General features: G+C 43.3%; 1 protein-coding gene across 7 annotated transcripts in view; it reads left to right on the top strand.

Moving 5' to 3' along the window:
* RUNX2 (RUNX family transcription factor 2) overlaps positions 1 to 24,371 on the top strand; it is a 227,542-nt gene that overhangs the window by 13,081 nt on the left and 190,090 nt on the right. For all 7 annotated transcript variants that reach the window (XM_047733194.1, XM_047733191.1, XM_047733197.1 and 4 more), the window contains exon 3: positions 2,064 to 2,168. In XM_047733194.1, the coding sequence (XP_047589150.1) occupies positions 2,064 to 2,168 (105 nt within the window). The remainder of the gene's footprint in view (positions 1 to 2,063; positions 2,169 to 24,371) is intronic.

The raw sequence follows: 24,371 nt of genomic DNA, 5'->3' as shown, positions 1-24,371 counted from the left end.
TCTCTATCTGGATTCGGTGGCTTCCTCTTCAGCTTTCTGATCTCCCATCCTGTACACTTGGAGTTTTCTGTAACTAGTTCAGATTGCCAGCTGCCTTTTTCTTCCAGTTAGCCCTAATGTTTATAATAAATCCTCTGGTTCCTACCCAGACAATTGCATTTCTTTAAACCCATGTAACATTCAGTCTATAATGGATGAAATATGATCTATCAGTGACACTTTAAAAATAGATGCTTTCCTCCTCCTGGCGAGATACTATGCTAGTGGATTTATATCTACTGTTTCTTGGTCTTATAGAGCTGATGGGGACGCATGTAAAAATAAATGATCTGTTAATTTTTAAAAAATTTCTCTGACAGTTTAAAAGAAGAGCACTCTCTTTAAGGCCTGGAAGACCTGGGTTTGGACCCTGATTTTTTCCTCTTATTAGTTGTGTAGTTGACTTACTAAGCCTCTCTGGGCTTTAGTTTCCTCATTTGTGAACTGCAGGTGATGAAGCTAACTGGAGAGGACTAGATGAGATATGTGTGAAGTGGTTGACAGTTAGTAGTTTTCTAATCAGTATTCATCTTTCCCTGTCTGCTCCCCTCCCCCCACTTGCGTCTTGTCTTTTTTTTTTTTCTCTTTCCTTTTCTTTCTTTCTTTCTTTCTTTTTTTTTTTTTTTTGATACTGGCCATGGAAAAGTATAGCGAAAGAGACTTAAAACTATATACACTGAGTAACAAATGATGTGTGTCTTAAACATATTTTAGGAACTTACATGGTCGGGGTTGAAAAGAAAACCCATTCACTAGATTTGACAGCCAAAGACCTGTTCTACATTAAGCCTCGTGTAGAACCTGTTCCACATTAAGCTTTGAGAAGATTGCATTAAACTCCGCATTGCTACATATTGTTTAAGATTTGCGTTTTGATTTAATACCCTCAAGCTTTCAGTAAAGGGGAAAAACAGTCTCTGACCAAAAAAAGCAAAGCAAAACAATATGAGCTGTTTCAAGGTCTGGGACAGGAGCAGGCCAAGTGCACACTCTGGCCCGAGATTGCCGCGAAGGTTTTATTGAGTCACTGTTTCACGCCCACCTTTTCCTGTCTTGTAACAGTTTGCAGTTTTGACTATCTGACATGACTAACCGTTGCAAATCTAACTGATTACAACTGTCAGTGAGTCTGGGTAGCAGGGTCTGGGATCTTCTTCTGGAGAAGGCAGACATCCGAGTCTGCTCCCAGACTTCTCCCTGTCTTCTTTCCCCCACCTCTATTCATCACCTTTACCTCATTAATTTGAAACATCAGATGTCGTGTTTCAATGAAGCACACCCTAAGCTAAAAGCAGCAATTCTCACGTTGGGAGACATTGTGTACATGGAGTGAAGAAGTCACTGTCCGGGAGTTAGTTCAGGATTTAACAGCAAGGTTGTATGTTCGGGCAGGGGTGGGCAGGAAGGAGAAAAGCTCTGTTCCAGTAATGATGAAATCATCATACCACAGGCACATTAAGGCAGGACAGGAGACACCGGCTCCTGTTAAAATGATTCCCATAAGAACCTTCCTCTTTCATCTTCTTATTGTAGTGCAGTTAAATAAATGAAATGTTAAAGCCATGTGAAGTAAATAACCTAATCAACAGTGATTTACTATTGTTCTCTCATGGGGTCATGACCTAATCCTAAATAAAGACTTCTAAAATTGTCTGTGTTTGGATGTGTTCCTGATGTTGTTGGAGAGGACTGGAAGGAAGAGAATCCTCTTGAAGTGGGCCAGCGTTTTTGTTTTCATTACCACTCCTTGCTACTGAGCTGCATTTTTTTTTTTTTTTTTTTGGGAGTCGGAGCCCTCTTGTAGAGCACTGCAGTGAAGATGGTCTGGATACTCAGCGAGTTTAATCCTTTCCCAAAGTGGCCATCGGAGGCTTTCTCATTGAGAATAAAGAGCCCTGTCTCTTGCTTTTGTTTTATTACCTCCTCAGACATGCTCGAGTGCAATCTGGATATCTATGCTGTTCTGTTATCCCTGGTGCTGTCTTTTTATATTCACTGTGGATTTTCCCCTTTTACATCTGCAGGCAAGAGTTTCACCTTGACCATAACTGTCTTCACAAATCCTCCCCAAGTAGCCACCTATCACAGAGCTATTAAAGTTACAGTGGATGGACCCCGGGAACCCAGAAGTAAGTACTCGCCTTCCTGTTGGAAATGGTAAACAGGGTGTGTGGGGGACCCTATGAGGAATGTGTCCCTGAGCATTAGGACTACTTTCATGTAAACGGTTTCTTTGCCAAGTATGCTCTCTGCATGTATGTGGACTGAGGGGCAGTTAGCAGAAGTTCACAGTTAGTAGAAGATCAAATTACACTGGTCAACTTTGCCACAGAATTGCTAAGGCTTACCTAACTTGGGGGACAGGAGTGGAGAATCACTCAGTCACTGTAGGTGCGGGCTAAGACATTCTTCTCATGTGCTGTACACACTAGACAGGGCCGAGCAGACCCATGAGAGCTGAGGAGGAAAACAACAGACTGAAAAATCTTGAGCTTAGTCAAAAAGCATGTGTGTGTGTTTCCCATGGTCTAAGAATGTGTTTTAACTTTTTAGCTCGCCCACTCAATTCCCTTTATAAAGAGCACACTGCTTAATTACAAAGAATTTATTTGCAAATGATAACTTGCTTGATTGTTACAACACTGTTGTTTGGTCATGTTCTGGTAATTGTTATAGATAGTTTCTTTTAACAGATAGAGTCAAACCACGTCTAAATCCACCTTGGTGGGTTTGTCTGTCTGGACATCCAGAAGGTTGATCGGGCATTCGTTTAAGAAGTACACGTAACCCATTTGGGCCAATATGCATTTTCCTCCCAAATGTAAATAGAGATAGGTTTTCTCTCCATTCCCACCCCCAAAACCGATTTGATCAAACTTGGTACAGCAGCATTTTTAACTGCATTTAGGGATTAACGATTATTAGATATATATATGACATGAAAACTAATGTGCCAATGGAAACATATTGAACTCTGCCTTTGATGAGTGAGTACATGGGAGTCCCAGCCATTGGGTTTAGAGAGTTTAGTTTGGTTTGTGGTGGAGGTACGGCTGGCAGAAATATTTGTTACACAAGGATACACCTGCCTGGACAGTGAGAGTGACCGATCTTCCCCTAAACCAGAGAAAAGGACCGATTTTTTTTCCCCTCCTCCAGTAGCATATCATTTAGCAGCAGGAGCGTAGGGTGCCTTCGGTTCCTCTTGCCGCTGTCTCTTTTCACCAAGGCTCACTGCTTGTCTGAAGTAGGGAGGTTTCCTGCCTCAAAAGCCGGTCTTTGAAGTTTTTCTTTTCTCCTCCTTTCATGTGTATGGCTTCTTCTAGGCTCACAGTGTTGGGTCAGTGCAGGCTCCATTCAGGTTGAGAATGTTCTGTTAGGCAGTGTGTCTCTGGTCACCCTGAGTCTCTGGTCACAAGAGCCAGTGGTTATGCAGTGCAGGTGACTAGACCAGAGCAGGACTGTCTGGTCTGGTGTGGAGCTTTGGCTGAAGTTCCTGGACTGCCATAAGTCAGGGGAAGATGCCTTGCGATGGAAGCCACATGTTATCTAATTAGCCCTTGAGTTCCTGAAAAGGCAGGGACATCCATTTCAGTCTTGTGTAAAGCAGGACAGTAGTCTTTTAACATTTAGCACTACTAATACTTATCTTTTAAAGATGTTTCCTGCTGATCTCAGCAGCTCTTCTCACTTCTTGGAAAAACCATTATTGTGTGTGTGTGTGTGTGTGTGTGTGTGCGCGCACGCACGCGCACGCTTCTGTTTGTGTATGTGTCCATACACTCAAGAGTGATGGTTGTGAGAGGAAATAGGGAAAGGTGGGTGGGTGCAGCCCTGTTCTTAAAGGGGTGACAGAAGGTGAGGAAATGGGGTAGCTTTGGGAAAGTCACTTCTCTCAGGTGAGGATACCATTTCCTCATTCCCAAGAGGTTATTGGCAGAATTAATTGGCTGATAGGCTTGCTGCCCTGTAAAGGCAGAGAAGTGCTCTGAAAGCGAGGAGAGTCCAGGATAGAGGGGGCAGGTGGTGTATATGTGACCTGAGTTTGGGCTCTGGGTGCCGAGGGTGGGAGGGGGAGCAGATGCAGATTGTGAGTGGCAGACCACTGAGTAATAACGTTTTTCAAGGACCAGAAATGTATGTGACAATGTGATGTCATGATGACATCATGAGGGGGGTGTACCAAACTCAGTGCCTGGACACAAGGATGGATATGGTATCAGCAACATCTTAATCCTATAACCTTGAGTCTCTATACGGGATTATTGCCTTCTGCTCTGCTCTTGGCCATCTTGGGCATGGAGAGCATAGCACTCTTCTCAGTATTGTTTTTTAAATTTTCACATCCCAGGTGTGAAAAATGCCCGGCGTTTTCCATTTTCTTCAACTCTAATAGGATTTGGAATGATTGGTGCATATATACTGTTAAATGGAGAATCCTCCAGAATGTGGATTGGCAAACTTTTTCTATAAAGTGCCAAATAGGAAATAACTTCTGCTTTGTGGGTTATATCTTCTCTGTCACAAGGACTCAACTCTGGCAATGTAGCTCAGAACTAGTCTCAGCCAATACATAAATGAATGGTTGGGGTTTGTATTTCAATAAATCTTTATTTGCAAGAAAAGGTGGTGGGTCGGTCTGGCATACAAGTTGCAATTTACCAACCTTTGCTTTAGATTTCAAACTGGCTTATGCTATTAACCCTTGACAGAGTAGGGCTTTAGAAAAGGGCTTTCCTGATGGGAGAGAGAAAAAGACAATGCAATTGTCTGAGCCGTCTCTCCAGTGAAATTATAATTCCTCAAATGGTGGTTGTCCTAGAAATAGTATCCATCTGTTTATTATTGTAATGGTTTGATGGAGTTGAGGATATTATACCATTGATTCCCATTAATGGAATTTTACTGCTTCCTCCAGAGATCAGAATATGTATTGAAAAGGCTACTTTTGGTAGATTAGCTATTTGGACAAGGACAAGTTCTGGGTCAACTGGCTGGGTCTTTATTCAGCCTCACATAGTGATTAAGGGTGTGGCTTTGGTGTCTGACTGTCTGGATTGAAATCCCAGCTCCACCACTGACTGACCCATTAGCTGTATGGTGGTAGACCAGTCACCTGACTTTCGTTTCCTCAACTTCCTCATTTGTTAGAGTGAGACTAACGATGGTATTTTCCTCATCGGTTGCTGCCAAGATGTTAAATGATGTAATGTCCATAAAATATGTAACACAGCGACTGTCATGTAGTAAGTGCTCATTAAGTCTGAGTTGTTACTGTATCAATTCCCTTCAGTGTCAGAGGAGTTTGCTGTAGAGTTTTGCTTCTCACACGCTTCCAGGAAATAGATACCATCTAGACTCTGCTCCCTCGTGTGTTACTTATTTTTTTTCTTGCAGACAGTTTTACTAATTTCTGCTCATTAGTAAATGACATTAATAAGTGTTATAAACTGTGCCTTGAGTAGGTAGTCCCGCTGCCTAGGGACAGCTGTGCAGAGATGATGATACACACAATTTGTTGGCCGCCAAGAGAAGTCCGAAAGAGGATACAATGGCTCTAGTGCCCCCCTCTGAGGCTCTGCTTATCAGCACATCTGCCAAGACTTGCTTTTCACTCAAAAATCAGAAAGGTTTCATCCTTGTGTGTTCTCTGTCTCTGGCAGCTGAACCGGTGCTGTCAGATCACAAACAATTTCTGTCCTTAATATACACATCTGGCGTTGGCAGTTGGACGAACTTCATAAGAACACATGATCATCACTCATTACAAGATTAAAAAGTACCCCATGGCATCATTGATGTTTTTTCACTTTGATCTTCTGCAGTTGTGATTCATCTCAGTTATAAAACTTCCCTTGAAAGGAACATAGCCGATGACTTATTAGAACCTTCATCTTAAGTAGCGTAAACATGAAAACGGTGCACATCTTTACAAAATGCCATTTGTTTTCTCTGCCAGCTTATCATTTTAAGACATGACATCATACCTAAGATCCCAAATTTGTAAGTCCCGTGTTTAGGCAAGGCGTTTTGACCTTCTGTTGGCAAGTGAGCTAGAACGACTGCCGTATGTTCGCCAGCAGAAGAAGTCAGTGGAGCCGCGGCAGCTACGGTAATATGTTCGGATGCCTGACTCTTTCAAACATCAGTTTCTATTAGGATCCTTTGTTCCGTATGTGCCCTTGGTTCCCACTGCCGTCTGAGTGAGAGAATTTCTACAGGAAGGTGAAAACTTCCCAATGTCAGAGTTGTGGTTCTGAGTTAGGGAGGCTGGCTGATGGTAAAGGTATTACCGGCCATGCAGAGGATGGAAAAAATAAATCACCCTACACAGTCAGGATCCTTTTAATTCTCTTGCTGTTTTTTCAGTTATCTATTGCTGAATAACATACCATCCCAAAATATCATGGCTTCAAACAGCAACCAGTTTATAATTCTTCAGGATTTGGTGGGCTGTCCGGGGTTCATCTGGATGGGTTTTCTGCAGGTTTGCTTGGGGTCTTTCATTGGCTGCAGGAAGATGGCGGCTGGTGCTGGAACATCCGTGATGGGTGCATTCTTATGTCTGCTGCCTTGGCGGGATGGCGACAAGGCTGGGCTTGGCGGAATGATGGGACAGTTGGGCCTTTCTCCCTCTCTCTGTGGTTCTAGAGCCTTTCCCCCTCCACATGGTCTCTCCATCCAGTCTCTCCAGCACAGTCTAACTTCTTCCATGGCAGGTCAGGTCTCCCAAAGTGCAAGAGTGGGAGCTTTTAGTCCTTCTTCTGGCTTTTAAGACTCAGAACTGTCGTGGAGTTACTTCCTTTATATACTGCTGGTTAAAGCAAGATACAGTTCAGCCTCGATTGAAGGGTAGAAAACCCATAAAGACATGAGTGATGGGGACACTGGTTCATCGACTCAGCAATTCCATCAACCTCCATAAGTGTTTAGATGGCAAGTGTCATTGTTGCCATGGAACACAATGATATTTTTGAGGTATCCTCTTCTGAAAGATCTCTCAACTTTCTAATCTGGAGGATGTTTAAAGTTCTGCAAGGTTTTCTGTCCAAAGTTTATAGGATGTGTGCAACACTCACGGCGGGGCAGGAAAAACGAGGCTAGGCATCAGGTTTGGGCACGGTTCTGTGATGCCTTATTATCAAGGGAGGAAGTAGTTCAAGTCCTGTCTGCTTCTTACCAGTTTTAAGGAGAGAACTGAGTCTCCAACCCAGGCCCTCTAGTTATATTCACAATCACAGAGACATTCTTTCCTGCCAAGTTCCATTCAAGAACCCAACCATCAAAATCACAAAAAAAATTACCCTACTTTCCCACCCACCCCATTTTCTTAAAAAAAAAAAAAAAATTCTGCAAGGTGACTCACTCCCAAGTTTTAATTATAGTAACTTCCTTTCGAATTGAAGATATTTGGTAATTATCTGATGAATTAAGGGTGAGTGTTACCTTGGGGTGCTTGGTATTAGCAGGTCAAATCAAGGTGCACCAGATCAATACTTGAATGAGAGAAGAACATTTGCTGTTTGAACAGAAGGAGGTTATTAGCCTGGCCTGGCAACATGGCCAGTCTGAGGCGGAAGTATTTTATGACTCCTCAGTTGGATAAGCCTGGAGGTTTTATAGTTTCTATCGCCCAGCTTTGGAAGGTTTCACTTGCCAGCACATCTGTGAACCTGATAACCTAACACACATGAGTGGGTGTCTAAGAGTTTTTGCGTGCTGTGCCCTAGGGAAGTAAATCACTGCTACTCTGGTCACAGATGACCAAAGCTGTCACCTGTGTACTTATGGTTGGGACACTGCTGTTCCCTGTGGACCAGCTAGCTACCTGTCCTGACCCTGTGGGAGAAGGAAGAAGCTCGGCTTCTTCTTTCATGTTGACTGAACTCATTTCCTGCAACACTGCCCCGCTTGGCTGCATTTTTAAGAAAAAATTATTTATTTACTTATTTGAGAGAGAGAGAGAGCGAGAGCGAGAGCGCATGCAGGAGCATACATATCAGCAGCGGGAGGGGCAGAGGGAAAGGGAGAGGATCCCAAGTGGACTCGGCCTTGAGTGCAGAGCTCATCTCGAGGCTCAAACCAGGACCCTGAGATCATGATCTGAGATCACGACCTCAGCCAAAATCAAGTCAGTTGCTTAGCTGAGCCACCTAAGAGCTGAGCCACCAACCCCTGCTTGGCTGCATTTTGACCTGAGTAGGGACTGGCCCTTAGGGGAGGGAAGAGGCAGTCTGGAAGTGCAGGGTGATGTTTGTATTCCTCGGACTGCCTGAACCCCCCTGGGCTCGCTCAGCTCTTCAGGCTGAGGTCCTCAGCCAAACCGGTTTCTTTTCCTGCTTGGGCCTTCTCACCTGGGCATCACACATTTATAATCCTTCAGACACTGTTCTGTTATTCCACCTTCTTAAGGCACTTTCAGCGGCAGAAATTTTACCTTAGGAACTTAAGGTAACAGGCTGAAACAAATCAGGGTGGTCTGGGGCTGCCATCATTTCTTTTTTCTCTAATTCTGTTCTACCTGGGCCTGTTTGCCAGCCCCGGGAAGGGTGAGGGCGTGGAGGGCTTGGCCTTTTCTCTTCCTCATTCCAGTTGATGTCAGTGGCAGCTCACCTTTATCCTCTGCTACTCTTCATCCCAGTTGGGTGAAAGAGTAGACATTTTTTTTTTTTAATGGTGGTCAGCCCATGCCCTCTGCTTATTTATAGATGGTGGATGCTTATGTAGAGCTTGGCCACATGGGAAAGGCAGGGAGAATGTAAAATGTGTTGGATGGAGGGCTAACAGAAGAATTTTTTAAGGCCATTGGACACCTCTGGACTTCAGTTCTTGCATTCATCACCTTCTCTCTGTGCAGATAATTTGGGAAAATCTTGCTAGTTCCCGTACCAAACTCCTGATGCCACAGGCCTGGATTTTAGTCCTTAGTGCAAAGCATCAGTAGAAAAGCTGGTTACTTCTTGCCTTGCAGAATTTCCCTGGTTCTTCATTGTCTCTGAAGTGCCCAAGGAATGGAAATTACACGTAAATGCCATACTTTGATATTGACAAGTTAGCAACCATAAGCGTGGTTGGGTTGTCTTTAATACTAATCAGTCCCATCATTAGTATATAAAGCGTTGTTGAAAAATCTTTGACTATAGGGAATAATAACAGGTAAAAATATTCAAATAAGTTTCCCTTTTTCCCTTTCTTGAAGAAGGATGGGGCAGGGGGGCAGTCAGAAGGGTTGGTAGAGGTCATGTCTGGTGGTGGGTGGAATGTGCTCTTGAGAAGAGCAGTTTTAAATCTCTTTCAGTCCTTTTTTTTGTTGACTGACTGTCAGGAGCTGGGAAGATGGCCAAGAAGGAAATGACACATCGAGAGGCATTTTGTGTTGTGCAACGTTCTGTGGAACTGATGCAAGGATATATGGCCTGTTTACACATTCCTTCGCGAGCAGACTGCATGGCAGTAATTGACTTCAGCAGCACATGGCAGGCTGCAGCAGGGAGCTCTGGCCTTCGCGTCCTTTCATGGCAAATTATCACAGCCATTAAAACACGCTCATGTCCCTCTTCTGCACTTTCCCTCGGCTTCCCAGCTCTCACGGGGCTTCCTTCTTGTACAGGACTTGTGTTCACAAGGAGCTGAGGCTCTCATAGCAAGATCACGTTTTCCACATGCATGTGTTCCAGTTGATAGATTTACTAAATAGTCTGGCAGGTTTTCAAGTGATATGTGTCCGAGAAACACACCTCTCCTCGATCCGATGTGTCTGGACTTTGTGTTTTGGTGCAAGTCAGAAATCATTCATTCTTAAAATAGTGTTAGGAATGTGAGAGAGAGAGAGAAAAAAAAAAATTGGGGGGGGGCTATATTGAGTAATTGATTAGTAATTGATAAAAAAAAATTTTTTTTCTTTCCCAAGGAAGAAAATGCCTGATAGATCACTGAACTACCTTACTTCTATTTTGTTTGTGCTGTAACATTTTCTTCAAGGAGGACTGGACCAGAGGAGAATAGTGTACTTAAAGAGAACAGAGGAAAAAGCCTGTGTTGCTGTTTAGACTGTTTCAATTCATACTCGTCCCTACTTAGCATATTTGTAGGATGCGTGGATGATGTCCGTGAAAGCCCACCCATAGTCCAGAGGTAAAATTTCCAAAGTCTTAATCTAGGTGGGTATGGAAAATCATTGCTCATGTTTTTCAAGTAACTTTGGGAAATTGAGGGGGCATAAAAGCTAGTTAGGTCTAAATTCAAGGTCATATACAACAGTTCAAGTAGGAGACTGTACTTGGGGTGTTGTTCTTTAGTAGCAAAGGAAGGGCCCCCTGTTTCTCCCCCAGTGTCTCTACCATTATGTCCTGGTGACTAAAATCTATCTGCTAATAGATTAGAGCACACTTTCAAATTCATGTCTAAGGCTTAAATCCAGACACGTCCGGAGATGGTAACTTGGACTTAAATTCATATTAAGTCAGTAGAAGTGATCTGGAATCCTGTTTTGGGAGCAGGTTTTGGGAAGTAAAGGGAGAGCGGTTCATGAAGTCGTGGGCCCCAGAAAGTAAACAGTGACTCAAGGGGACAGGCAGGGTCTCCACCAGCCTCAGAGGTGGTTGCTGCCAACTTGAACCCTTGCAAACTTGCTGCAGGTCTGCACTTGCAGTGTGGATTTCTGACGCTTTTCAGCTCTGGCTACTCTTAACAAGTGCAGGACTCTACTATTTTAAGGTGTGAGTTTTGGTTTTTATATTTCCATATTTCCTCCTCTTGCAAGTATTTCCCATTTACAGAATGTTTCCTCATTCAGTTTTGTTCTAGGTACGTGCTGGCTTTCCTCCTCTATTGTTCGAAATATACCATTTAATTTCTCTGTTTCTTTTGGTAGTTATCCTCACTGTTTTAACCCGTATGTTTGTCCTAGTAAAATTAATCATGATCTCTGTCTGCCTCTCGGATAATATAATAAGACCTTTGCCATACTTTAAACTGCCGTCACTTCCTCTCTTCTCCTCAGTTGTCTGATATTTTTTATCCTTGTTTTATCCTCCCCAGATTAGTCGTTCTCAGTGTTTAAGCTGTACGTTTATCAGTTTGTTTGCTCACCGTTCCTTCCTGCACCTCAGTTCTTCCTTCTGGATTCAGTTTCCTTTTTCATGATACAGATCCCTTCGTGGTTCCTTCGTGAGAACTTGTTAGTGGTAAACTCTCAGTGTTTGTTTTTGAAAATGACAACATTTATGTAGACTGGCTGCTGTGATATGCAGGGCACCCCACTGAGAGTCTGTCTGCTCTTGGTGCACCCTCTTACCCATGGGGGATACGTTCCAAGATCCCCGGTGGCTGCCCGGAATCATGAAAAGTATGGAACACTATAGATACTTTTTTTCGTTTTTAATTTTTTTCCTATACATATCTACCTAGGATAAAGTTTAATTTATAAATTAGGTACAGCATTAATAATAGATTAACAACAATTAGTAATAAATAAAACCATCATAATAGTATGCCCTAATAAAAGTTATGTGAGTGTGGTCCCATCCTCTCTCTCTCAAGCTCTCTTGCCCTTCTGTACTCACGCATCTTCTCCGCTTGATGATGTGAGTGGATAACATGCCCACCTGGTGAGGTGAGGGGAATGATGTAGGCACGGTGATGTAGCGTTAGGCTGCTGTCTTGACCTTTTGAGGATCATCTGCTTCTGGACTATGGTTGATGGCTGATAACTGAAACCGTACAACGTGAAACTGTGAACGAGTGGGGGCTGCTGTACTCGTCTTGCTTGGTGCTAAGACTTTCAGGCCCTTGTTACCAGGCTTGTTAGAATAGGATTTAAGGGACTAAAATACAGTACAGCTAGATTTTCATGGAAGATGGATGAAGGGAAATGGATCTGGTGCCTTTCACCATGGGGAGCTGTGAAGAGTCCCGAGCCAATGGTGGAGAGGAGGTGGGAGGGAATGTTCCGGCAGAGGGGGAGAAGTTGAAGAAAGAGGTATGTAGGGAGAGGAAATTAAATCCCTTACTTCACTGTTTTGGCTTGGGCAGGGCTGAAGTTGCTTTGGAACTCTCGACCCAAATTTATGTTAAAAAGCTTCTCTGTTCTACCTGATTCTCAGAGGTCATTTGACTGTTGCTCATTGCAAAACCAAGCAACATTTTCTAGATGTTGTTGTCCACACATTTCCTGTCATTTTGTGAGAGTACAGGTCTCCAAAAGAGGCTTCTTTTATACGGTAATTGAATCGCTGAATGAAGCAGAGGGAGGAAAATAGGCGAGTGGGTGGAGGAGCATGTTTTAAGAGAGCTGGGTACCATAACCTGGGGTGGGACTTCTCTAGGCACAGTGGATATAGGGTGACTCCGGGGTTCGCTCTGTGCACCTCTCACTGGCGTTGTGCAGGAAGTGGCTGCTGGGGAGGAGGTCAGCTCACACCAAGGCAAGCTGGTACCTTCTGTCTTTCCATTAGCTCTCAGCCTGCACGTCACCTTCTTGACGCTGATTTTCATGATCTGTAACTTGGGTAAAAAATGCTAGTATGCCTTTTGGCTGGGCAGTACTCAGGGTGATTTAACCAGGCCTCTGTGCCCCTTTAGGTTTGGCTCTGGAAATTATTAGTAGAAAAATACAGGCTCTTCAAGGAGATGAGGAGGGTACCCAAACAGGGTGTTGTACTTACCGGAAGTGAAGAGAAACATGGATGTGTCAAAAGGGGGGGTGACTGTGAAGTCAAGGTTACTAATTCTGGAACTTTGGTTTCTGTTTCAACCTCTCACCATTCACGCAACCCTGCAAAAACAAGTTGCAACGTTTTCCATCCTGTGAGGGCTCTTTCAGAATAGCTTAATGGAGAGTTGGTCCGTACGGGCAGTTTGGATTTAAGATGTGGCTTCAGTTATGGTTAAAAGAGGGGGAGGACCTGGAATTCCTTTGGTGAGACCACAGCGCCATGTTGGTGACCCTCGGCAAATCACTCAAACTTTTGTCCAGCTCAGTTTCTTCATCCTGAAAGCAGAAATAGGCGTGAAGACAACTTCACAGTCGTTGGGAGTAACTCCTAAGGAATGATCATAAAGTACTTGGCGCACATGAAGGGCAACTTAAATACCAAATAGTAATTATGTAGCGCCTTTCTGCCAAGGAGTTCCAAACACTTAGACATTACCTCACTGCATTCTCTTTACACCCCTTTGAGGGATGTATTGTACCTTTTATAGGTGGGTAAACTGAGGCATGGCCATTTGAAGACTCCTTTGCTCCATGTCACTCTGCAAGTCCGTGGATGATTATGATTTGCGGAGGTGGGCGAAGAGCCCAGGTCTGGTCCTGCTCAGTTACTCCTAAGACTCCCTGATGCTTTGTCATTAAAGTTGTGGAAGCTCCTGGTGTTGGCCCCAGGGCTGATGTTATGAAGTAACGTTCTTTACGAAGAAAGCCTGTTGATGTAGTTGCGTTGCTCCATAGTAAAGAAATCGCAAGGTATAAGGCCTCACACAGGGAAGGCATATATGTATGTATGTGTATGTGTGTTTGTTGACTGAATCGAATTCACTCAGATGAAAGTGTAACTGAGCTGAGAACACTGGATTTTGCGAGACGAAAATAAGGTGTGTGAGTTAACCCTCAGTAGAATCTCACTTCAAATACCAGTGAGATAAGAGTTAGCACTTGAACAAAAAGTTAATTTTTAGATTTTATTTATTTATTTATTTGAGGCGGGGAGGAGGAACAGTGGGAGAGGGACAGGCATACTCCATGCTGAGCAAGGAACCTGATGTGGAGCTCAATCCCACAACCCTGAGATCATGACCTGAACCGAAACCATAAGTCCAATGTCTAACTGACTGAGCCACCTAGGCGCCCTCCAAAAAGTTAACTTTAAAAAAGTTACATGAAGGGCACCTGGGTGGTTCAGTCTGTTGAGCACAGGACTCTTGGGTTTCAGCTCAGGTTCTGATCTCATGGGTCCTGGGATGGAGCCCAGGGTGAGGCTCTGCTCTCCTCGGAGAGCCTGCGTATGGATTCTCTCCCTCTGCCCTTCCCCCCACTCATGCTGGCAAGTGCGGGTGCTCTTTCTCTCAAATAAATGAAAAAAATCTTTAAAAAAGTTGCATGAGAAGAAAATGGAGGCAAGTACATGGTAGAAAGAGTAGAAAGTAAAAATTAGTTAAGAGAATAAAACATGTTCATAATCACGTCTCCAAAGACTGCCACTGCTCATGTTCTGATCATTCTAATCGCCTGAATGTTTTCTTGTGGTAATGCTGGTCCTTTCAGGAGGGGACAGCAGGGAGGAAACAACATCGGGACAATGATGGAATGCTGTTAAATGGCATGCCTTTGTTGAAGCAGAACAGAGAATAACTAGAAAGGAGATCAGTTGCTTGAAGGAGCAGGAGCGGGACAATGGGACGGACAGCAGTTTCTAGTTAAGGTCTTGGAAGAGGCAACAGCTGTCTCTGGATTTGGTGGGCTGGCTTCTCCTGAACAAGACTGGATGAGTCTGAGGAGGAGGACCCCTACCCCTTCCTCCCACTACTCCATCCCACCACTAAAAGCTCCTGCCCCCTTTATAATAGCTAACAGAGCCCCCTTTTAATGATAGAGATATGCTTTAAAATGTAAATATCTCTAGCAGCGGGGGCACGTATTCATTCAAAAATTATTTTTGAGCGGATACTGTTAGCCAGGTGCCAGGCTCATGAAGCATAGCAGGTAGGATCCCTGCCTTTGAAGAGCCTGCTTTCTGAGGGGAAGATGGACGAGAAATGAGTAAACAAACATTCATATTTAATTGCGTCTAACTGTAAATTGTGCTAAGGGTTGTAAAGGGAACTGATGTAGCAATAAAGAATGATGGGGCATCAGGGGAGGGATAGGAACGTATTCTAGAGTGTGCAGGGAAGGCCTCTTTGAAGACATCACATTAGAGCTGAGACCTGAAGGGTGAGAAGGAGCCAAATCTGGGAAGGGCGGGAGAAAGGCTTCATGGTAAAGGGCATATCACGTATCAAGCCCTGCACACGGTCAGTGTCAAAATCTACTGTCTGATTTTGATAGGAGAGAGCACTAGGAGAATGCCTGTGTAATCAGGGAAAGTTTTGCAAAAAGAGGTGACCAGCCTCACACACCTCAGAGCGGCTTGTTTTATAATTCTACCCATGGCCTCTGTAGCATAATTTGAGGAGTGCGGAAGGATTCTTCATGTCCACCCCCACAGGCCCGAAACCTCTCTCATGGGACTCTAGTCCAGCTGCCTGACATTCTTCTTTGAGTTAAGGCTTTGAGGACAAGACCCTCAGAGATGTTATCTGCAATGGAGAACACATTTGAAGACATTTTTGGTTAATAACTTGGTTTACATAAGTGGATCAGATCAGATTAGCTAGATACTCATTTTATAATGGGATCATTTAGGGAGAGTAAGTTGAGAAAGAGCTCTGTCTGGCGAGGGAGACTGAGTGGGAGTTGGGGGAGGGGAACGGCTTCTCCATGGCCAGCGCCCAGTAAGAACACTGGGTCCCGAAGAACGTGTTTTTTTCTGCTGGAAGGAGCCCCGGGAGCAGGTTTGTACCCAAAATAACCCAAACAAAGCAGCAGGTTATCCACTCAAAGAGAGTCTTTGGGCTTTTGTGGACAGCGAGAAGCAATTCCAAAGGTGAGCTGGGTTTCAAAGCCTAAGAGCAACATGGAAAACTTCAGAATGTTTAGCGCAGAGCATTGATGATGATTAAAGGATTGTAAAATTGAACCTAGAAGGATAAGTTGAAAGACATGGGATTATTTAGCTTCAAGAAGAGGAGACTGAAAAATGACTTAATAACAGACTTCAAAATTATGAGGAGTTATGAAGCTGTGTATGGTGACCAGCTGTTCTGTTCCTGGCACGGTCAGAGAAAGAACAAGTTTTAACTGAAGCAGGAGAGATTCAGGTTAGATTTAAGGAAGAACTTCTGGACTGTGTGAATTGTCACAGGGGACGAGTTGCCCAAGGCTAAAGGTTGAACCTGATGGCTTTCCATTCAAATCCCTTTCTCATTGGTGATTTTCTGTGTGTTTATGAAGTGTAACAAAGCGCCACCGTTCTGCTTGTAAAGTCAAAGGCATGATTTCTGTTTCCCATTATAATTCTGAAGCTTAAGAGTTGCAGAGGTTTGTAGACACAAATGAGGAGGGCAATTTGTCTTGCTTCAATGGCCATTAGAATCTTTAATTGAGAAAAACATGACCAAATAGAGGAACAGCTCTGCTGTGTGATCAAAAATTGTTATTGATGATCAGAAGAGAAGATAGATTATCAAGAATGTGGGGACTGAGTGAGGCTTTATTTTTGGAAAAACTCAGGTGTGTTTGACCTATAGATGCCAGAAGGTGGGGTTTTATGGAGTTGACTGCTTTCTTTCTGGTCCCTTCCTCCTGGGAGAAATTAAAAGCACTTCCAGGTCAAAGTTCACATCTCCTGGAGCCTGAGAGATGCGATCGGCAGGTCACTCTCAAGGAATGTATCAGCACAGAGGAGGAAGGAGAGAGGAAAGAGGCAGGATTTATTTCTGAAAACAGAAACCTTCATGCATGTGAGAGCTGGCGGAGCAGGGGTGAACCCAAGGAAGAACTGAACGTGCCCTCCTTGTCCACTTCAGAGCGGGGGCGCAGGGAAGCAAAAAGCCTTGTTTCCGGGGTTCACCTCTCTCAGTGGAGCCCAGCGTCATTTTTATTTTAGATTTATTCTTGAGTCCACTCTTTTGCTTCTTAAATACCTGTCTGTGCAACTGGTATAATAGCAGACGAGCACGCCTGCTGATGGGCTGCGCGGAGCGCTCCTGATAGCTCTCTGCCCAGACTGTGGAAAACAAAGCACACGTATGTAGCATTCTCAGACGAGTTCTTTGTTTTCGGCTAAGTGGATACAATTTTCTCTAAAGAAAAGAAATAATCAAAGCGACTCAAGAAGCAGACTTTGAAACAGGTGACCCAACTGGGAAGAAAGCTAGGCGGGTGTGGTGCTAAGCAAGGGGAAAGGAAAAATACTCAGAAAACATGTTTTTCTTTCCTTCCAAAATACCTTGGGCTCGTTGGTCCATTAAGCACACTTAGACCCTGGAGCCACCATACTTGACCTTTCCAGAGCATCGTCGCTGCTGTCGAGCCACTGGCAGCCCACCGTGGGCTCAGAAGTCACAACCCACTTCCTCTTACTGGCCTCCTTTCTTGCTCGTCAGTCTTATTTTCTTTGTGGCCTTGGCGCTTTGGGACATCATTCATTTATTTTTGTGATGTCAACGTTTGGGTCTCCCCCACCCTCAGATGATTTATTTTTAAGACCCCTTCGAAGGATTCTTAAAAACGACAGGTACCTTTTCTGTAGCAAAAGTTAGCCTGAAGGGGATCAGTGGCTCCTTCTCTTCTGCTCTTGAGGTCAAAAGATTGAGAGAGGGAAGGAAAAACAAGTGAAAAGAGGTGTGGTTTACTCCTGTTATAAAATGGAACTCTCTTCTGAGGGCTTCACTACAGGAAATGTCTCTTCATGATTCCCCCCAACCCCCCAGATGGTTTTGTTGTCTCCTGAGCTCCTTTTTTTAAATCTTGAGGGCTTTACTTAAGACTTGAAAACCAGCATCCCTTTCCTTTAGAGAAACTGTGATAGGGATCAAGTGAGAGCGGTCAACAGCCAGGGTTTATGGGCAGGTGGGACACCTGGCTGTGAGAATGTCTACCAGGGAATCCAGAAGGACAAAGGTTTTCATAAAGGTCTTGAGGTTTAAAGGGAGCAAGAGTGGATGATTCGGGTAGCATGCTAGTGGAAGGCCCTGTGCCTTGATCACTTCTCAGGGGATTCCCACATGGACTCCCCTGGGTATTTTTAGAAGTCCACATTTGTGGCACACATCAGACATAGCAAGAAAGTATGCTGGGGCTGGGGCTGTAGGAATTTATAGATTCCATAATTAGGAAACCATAGATGGACCAAAACATAGGATATGTGTCTATTTTATTATTTACAGAGCATGTTTTTGGCTTTCTTTAATATAATATATATTGATTTTATATATTGTGAGACCTGATGCCGCATTTTCTTGGTAGAGCTAAGCAAGAGAGGTGTCTTTTCTCTTTGCTGTCATCCAGGCTGTCTAGGTGCTATGCTGAGGATGTGGTTTAATTGTAGTTAACTTGTCTCATCCTAGCCCAGCGGTGGATGTAGGAATAGAAGTTAGTTCCCAGGGAAGGGACTTGATGGGATTTAACTGCACCGAACACCCATTTTTGCTAAGGGCTGACTTTCCATCACCAGTTACAGCTCAGGAGAAATCCTGAGGGGAGCGGAGTAACCACTTCATTCCCTTTTGTTAGGAGAACAGAAGTCTAATGAAAATTTGTAAGGGAGTTGGAAAAAATCTGACATGGAAAGATGAAATGTAGCTTTTGCAGCATGAGATTTGTGGCACAAACTGACCAGAGGAAGGAAATCTGATGATCTAGATAGATGCTTCTGGTAATTACCACTTTTGCTGTGTGGCCCTGTGCTAGGACCTCAACAGGATGAGTCAAATATTCACTGTAAATAAAAACTTCATGGGGAATGGAAGATCCTAGTGTTTGAAGGAATAGGTGGCTTTTATAAATGTCTCCTTTCATTCTCTTCAAAGCTGGAATAAGTTGTACTAAAAGTCTACTGGAAGAAAACCGTTTTTAATTGTTTTAATTATTTTATTATTTTCCTGCTACTGCAAAGAGCTCCTGAAACTGAACCACGGCTGAATTGTATTCCTTATTCTAGCCCTGGTGCTATTTGGCATGGATTTTGGTATGGATTTTGGTAGTTTTTATGTCAAGAAAATATGGTCACATCAATCTATTATCTTTTCATTTGGTCGCAACTCTCAGGCAGTTGGAAGACTCATGGTTGTAAATTATTTAAGATATGTTTTAAAAAGATGATTATTTATGCATTAGGATATTAAATCCCAAGACCTCTACACACCTACAATGTACCTGTAAGCAATTCCACGGAATTCTGCTGTTGATACTCAGGTCCTTTTGGGCTGGGTGACTTTGGTCAGTAAAATAGGTTAACATCAGGAAGAAAAGTCAGCTTTAATAAGATATCTGTGTCCCCTCTTTCTTCATTAATTGGGCACACGGATCTAGGAGGCCTGCTTTGTGTCGGAGCCTCTGATTGTTGGGTGCTGATGAACTTTGTGAAGCTAAATTTGGAAGAGACATAACAAAATCGAGAATAAAGCCAAGTCCAGTCATCAGTATTGTGCTGAGCCTAGCAGGACACAGAGGGCTTAATCTGTAGGGAAAGTGAGCAGGGTCCCTGCTTTTATTTTAATAACTTCTGAAAGTTTATGACTAGTCAGTCCTACTTTACTGGGAGTTGTCTCTGGCCACACCCACATCTCCTGACAGATTTCGGTCCGCCTGTCCCTGCCACACCTGCTCTGTGCCCTTACTCAGGATTCTGTCCCATCCACTGATCGTGGCAGGGTTCTCTCCTCTTTTTCGTCTGTCAGTCACCAACCAGGTCTCCTTCCTTACCGGTGCCTGTAAGCTCTCTTGCTCTCTCACTACTCCCTTTGCCCAGAGTAGGGGGGCACTTCTTTGCCTTACGGAATGGGCTTCCAGGTACATTTTGATTCGAAGAAGGGTGTCCAAAGCTAAGGAGAGTGTAACAAAACTCATCCAGTTTAAAGAGTATGTTTGCATGGCCGGGGAGGAGCAAAAAAGCTAACATCATGCTTTCCAGCCATTTTCTCCTCTTTTACAAATGAGGAAACTGAGGCCTCAAGAAGTTGTGTTTGCCAACCTAGTTCCTTTTCCATAGCAAGGTGAACTCTGTTTTCTGGCTTCAAGTGCCCACTTTTGCTGCTGTTTGATACCACGGGCTTTGAATTCATGTGAGTAATTTGTAGAGCGAAACTTTAAAGAATTTTATATCAGAGGTTAAGGCAAATCTAAACCAACTTAAGTCTCAAATATGATTTGTAGTTCCTTATTTGTCCTGAGTGCAGTGGGAAGGTCTAGGGCACAAAGTGAGGAACCCGTCTAGAGAGAGGGTCTCATGTGACAATCCGCAGTACAACCTGGGACCCCTCTGGCTCTGGCTCATCTTTGCTGGGCCACCTTTTCTTCTTCGAGAAATTGAAATTATTATCATTCATTTACTTACTGCCTGGGATTTGCTTTTTCCTGTTAACCTTATTGCCACTGTGTACCAGTGCTCTGTCATTGTTGAGAAGTAGCACTACTTCTCTTTTTTGGTAGTTTAGACTATTTGGAAAATACACTGTGTTGGTGAACATGTAACATTGGTGGGACTAGTAAGAAAACATATGTTCATTCAGTGCTACCCATTTTTTCTTCTTACATTTTGAATACCACTCATTTTCAAGATGTAATTTTTTTAGAGCAGTGAGGTGTACAGCGTAATCAAGAGGAAGGTATGGACTCCTGTGTCCCTTGTCCCCCCCAATGTGTGCGGGCTCCCCCCCACCCCGCTAATCATCAGCAGCTCCCACCAGAGTGGTACATTGGTTACAACTAATGAATCCACTTTAACACATCACGATCACCCAAAGTCCTTATTTTACATCGGAGTTCACTCTATTTGTTACACATAATATGGGTTTGGACAAATGTATAACGACATGTAACATATGGAGTGGTTTCAGTGCCCTAAAGATTCCAGCTCCACCCGCTTATCCCTCCCCCCACCAAGCCCCTGAAAACCTGAAAACGTATTCACTTTTGTAGAATATCGTATTCATAGAGTTGGAATCATAAAGTATGCAGCCTTTCCAGATTGGCTGCTTTTGCTTAATAATGTGCGTCTAAGTTTCTTCTATGTCTTTTCATGGTTTGAGAGCTCATTTCTTTTTAATACTCAATAATATTCTGTTATTTAGATATACCACAGTTTTTCCATTCACAAGAACATTTGTTTTCATTTAATTACTACATAAGAAAAACATGGGTTGCAAAAAATTCAGGAAACTCGGGGACCCTGGATGGCTCAGTCGTTAAGCGTCTGCCTTCAGTTCAGGTCATGATCCCAGGGTCCTGGCATCGAGCCCTGCTTCGAGCCCCTCATCCTGCTCAGTGAGAAGCCTGCTTCTCCCTCTCCCACTCCCCCTGCTTGTGTTCTCTCTCTCACTGTGTCCCTCTCTGTTAAATAAATAAAATCTTAAAAAAAGGGGCGCCTGGGTGGCTCAGTGGGTTAAGCCTCTGCCTTTGGCTCAGGTCATGATCCCTGGGTCCTGGGATCGAGCCCCACATCGGGCTCTCTGCTCATTGGGGAGCCTGCTTCCCCTTCTCACTCTCTGCCTGCCTCTCTGCCTACTTGTAATCTCTGACTGTCAAATAAATAAATAAAATCTTAAAAAAAAAATCTTAAAAAAAAGTTCAGAAAACTCACAAAGCATAAATAAAGAAGAAAGTAAAAGTCACTTGAAACTCAACACCAAAGATAATCCTAGCTAGTATTTTGATGCATTTCCTTTGAGTATTTTTCCCGGGGGGATATTTGTGTGTATGCATAAATATTAACACATCCTTTTTATCTTACCCAATTTTGCCTATATCTTCTAAGCTGATTTCATTTCTTTGTGGGAGGAGGGGCAGAGGGGAAGGGAGAGAGAGAGAATCTCAAGCAGGCTCCATGCCCAATGCAGAGCTCAACACAGGGCTCAATCTCATAACCCTGAGATCATGACCTGAGCCAAAATCAAGAGTTGGATGCCCAACCAACTGAGCCATCTCCCTCTTTTTTTTTTTTTTTTTTTTAATTATTAGAAGGAAGTGGACAAATCTCTAGATGGTAAATCTTCTATTAGGTAAAGATAAACTTTTTGTAAATTAGTTTATAAAAATTGGTATGAAATTTCTTATTCTAGTTCCTTTAAGATTACTCTAGCCCGTGGGGTTATTTACTTCCTGATATAGTTGCCTGCCTCACAATATAGCTTACATCAATTGTACATCCTCCTCCTTGCTATTCTTCTTGTCTCTTTTTTCCTTTCACTTTATTCTGTTTGACAGGTGCTCACTTGATGTCTGGCATGTGAAACGGCCAAGTGTGTGCTGTGCTGGGGGCCGTAATCACGCTTTGAGGAGCTCTGTGGCTCTCCTTCACACCTCTTTGAGGCTCCATCTTGTAATGGTTCTGTGTGCCTTCCCTTAGCATTCTCAGAGCTGCCTTGGAGAAAACATTCTGTATTGGTATAGTTTACAAAGTTTATGTTATTCTTTGGACTTCAGAGTAACCCTGTGAAGTAGTCAGAGAAGAGACTTTTACAAGCGAGGAAGAAGCCTTGAGAAGTTAAGGACTCACCCAGGGTCACACATCTCTATTAAACATTTCAGGTTTAACAATGGTTTTATATGACTCCAACCAAATTCAAGAAGAGAAGAGGTTCCAGCTGAGAATTTAAAGAAAGTACAGAAAATATTATTACCACAGCCAAAATTATTTCAGGTTACTCTAACTGGAAACTTACTGATTTTTATGTGCTTTCTGTTTGTTTGTTTTTTGTTTTGCAAAAGTAAGTAGCAGGAGCACCTGGCTGGCTCAGTTCGTAGAGCTTGTGACTCTTGATCTCAGAGTCGTGAGTTCAAGCCTCACATTGGACATAGAGCTTGCTTAGAAAGAAAGAGGGACAGAAACAAGAAAGTAGGGATCAAGTACAAGTGAAGAAAAAAAAAACAAGTTAAATTAATTAATCAAGCAAAGAAATGTATATAGGAAAAAAAGATTGTCTCTTCAGTGTAGCTGCTGCTCACTGATTACTGGGGAGGGGAAAATAGGACTTCACTTCTCCCAACAGAAAAAGGCCGTGGCTCAGGGATAGCTGAATCAAGGGGTAGAATAATTCCCTCCTGATCCATAGAGGATAGGGTGTCTGGTGAAGGGCCAGTGGAAGGAAGACCCAATGCCAGACAATAGCTTTTCCAATTTCTGGAGGTCTAGTGACATGAAAGATAATAGAATACAGATTCAAGATTCTTAGGGAACCCTTAAACATAAAACATCCTCGATGCATGAGGATATCTGGAAAATCAGAAGCATCCTATTTGGCAGATACTTTATTTTAAGCTGTTTAGTCTACCAGGAAAGGTAATTTGAATATTATTATTTTTTATTCAAAACTTGCAAAAATGAAACCAGCTTTTCTAGTGTCTGACTTCTGATATCCAGGGGGCTAAGTGAAGTAGAGGAAAGCAGCAGCAGCTCCATGGAGGAGTCTGCCCCACAGAACAGGGCAGAAGAACTAAGCCCGGGCAGTGGTGACTGGGCTGAAGAGAGTCTGTGACTGAGGGGAACAATCAGAGACTCGCTCAGTCAACTCTCAAGGTCAGAAGCTCTACAGCAGATTTGCTGTGGTGGTTCTGAAGTGCATTTTTCCCTGTTAATAAGGCAGGGAGGCATGTAGGCATAGACTGGGATGAGTGGGGATGCTCTGGTCGTGTGGAGATAAACAAATACAATGGTGCGTTCTGGGTAGGAAATTAAAAATGGTAACAGTGTGAACTTACAGGCAATGCAGATTATTTGTTGAGCATCTTAAAGTCTTGATGAAACTACCTAGAGTTCACATTTCACTTTTGTGACGTTGAAAAATCAGAAGGAAATACTGAGTTTTTAAGGAGCCAAATGTGATAACTGCCATTGGATTTGGCATGGTGGAAGCCATTGGCGATCTTGGCAAAAAGAAATGTCAACAGAAGGATAGGTTCAAGAGGTCATTTGGCGAAAGTTAAAGAGAAAATGGAGGATAGGAGGTAGGGAAAAGGAATTTAGAAAGTGAACACACTTTTAGTGTGTTCTCTGAAAAGGCATTAGAGACATGGGTGGGTAACTGGAAAGGGGGTATGGCAGAGTGGAAAGACCACTGAGACTTTGAGATACAAAACTGAAGGCTGAAGTGCTGACCCTTCACGAATGAGCATCCTTGACAAATCACTTTGTTTCTCAGGACCTTGGCATCTTCAGTAGAAAAATGGGTATAATGAAACCTACCTATAATGGTGATTTTAGAAGATTATGTATAATAATAGTTTTTCACTTGTAAGTGGCAAATAAATGTAAAAATCTCATCCTTTTTAGCGTGTAATAGATATTCTCAAAGAAACATATGATCACTTGGAGGAAGCTGAGTCTGGAAGAAAATAGAGATGAATGACTGGATGAACTGAAGACCTTTATTAAAAGCTCAGGAAGAGGAAGACCATAGGATGTGTAGGGAAAGGCCAGATTGGAATAGAAGATGAATGTTGGAGAGAAGAGGAAAATCAGATTGGATAGGGGGAACTGGGCTATGGATATAGGACTGTAGAGGCCATTCAGAAG

Source organism: Lutra lutra, chromosome 6, assembly GCF_902655055.1.
Source record: "Lutra lutra chromosome 6, mLutLut1.2, whole genome shotgun sequence".
Lineage (NCBI taxonomy): Eukaryota > Metazoa > Chordata > Mammalia > Carnivora > Mustelidae > Lutra > Lutra lutra.
Note: the sequence above shows the minus strand (reverse complement) of the source record. Positions and strands in the feature narration are given on the sequence as shown.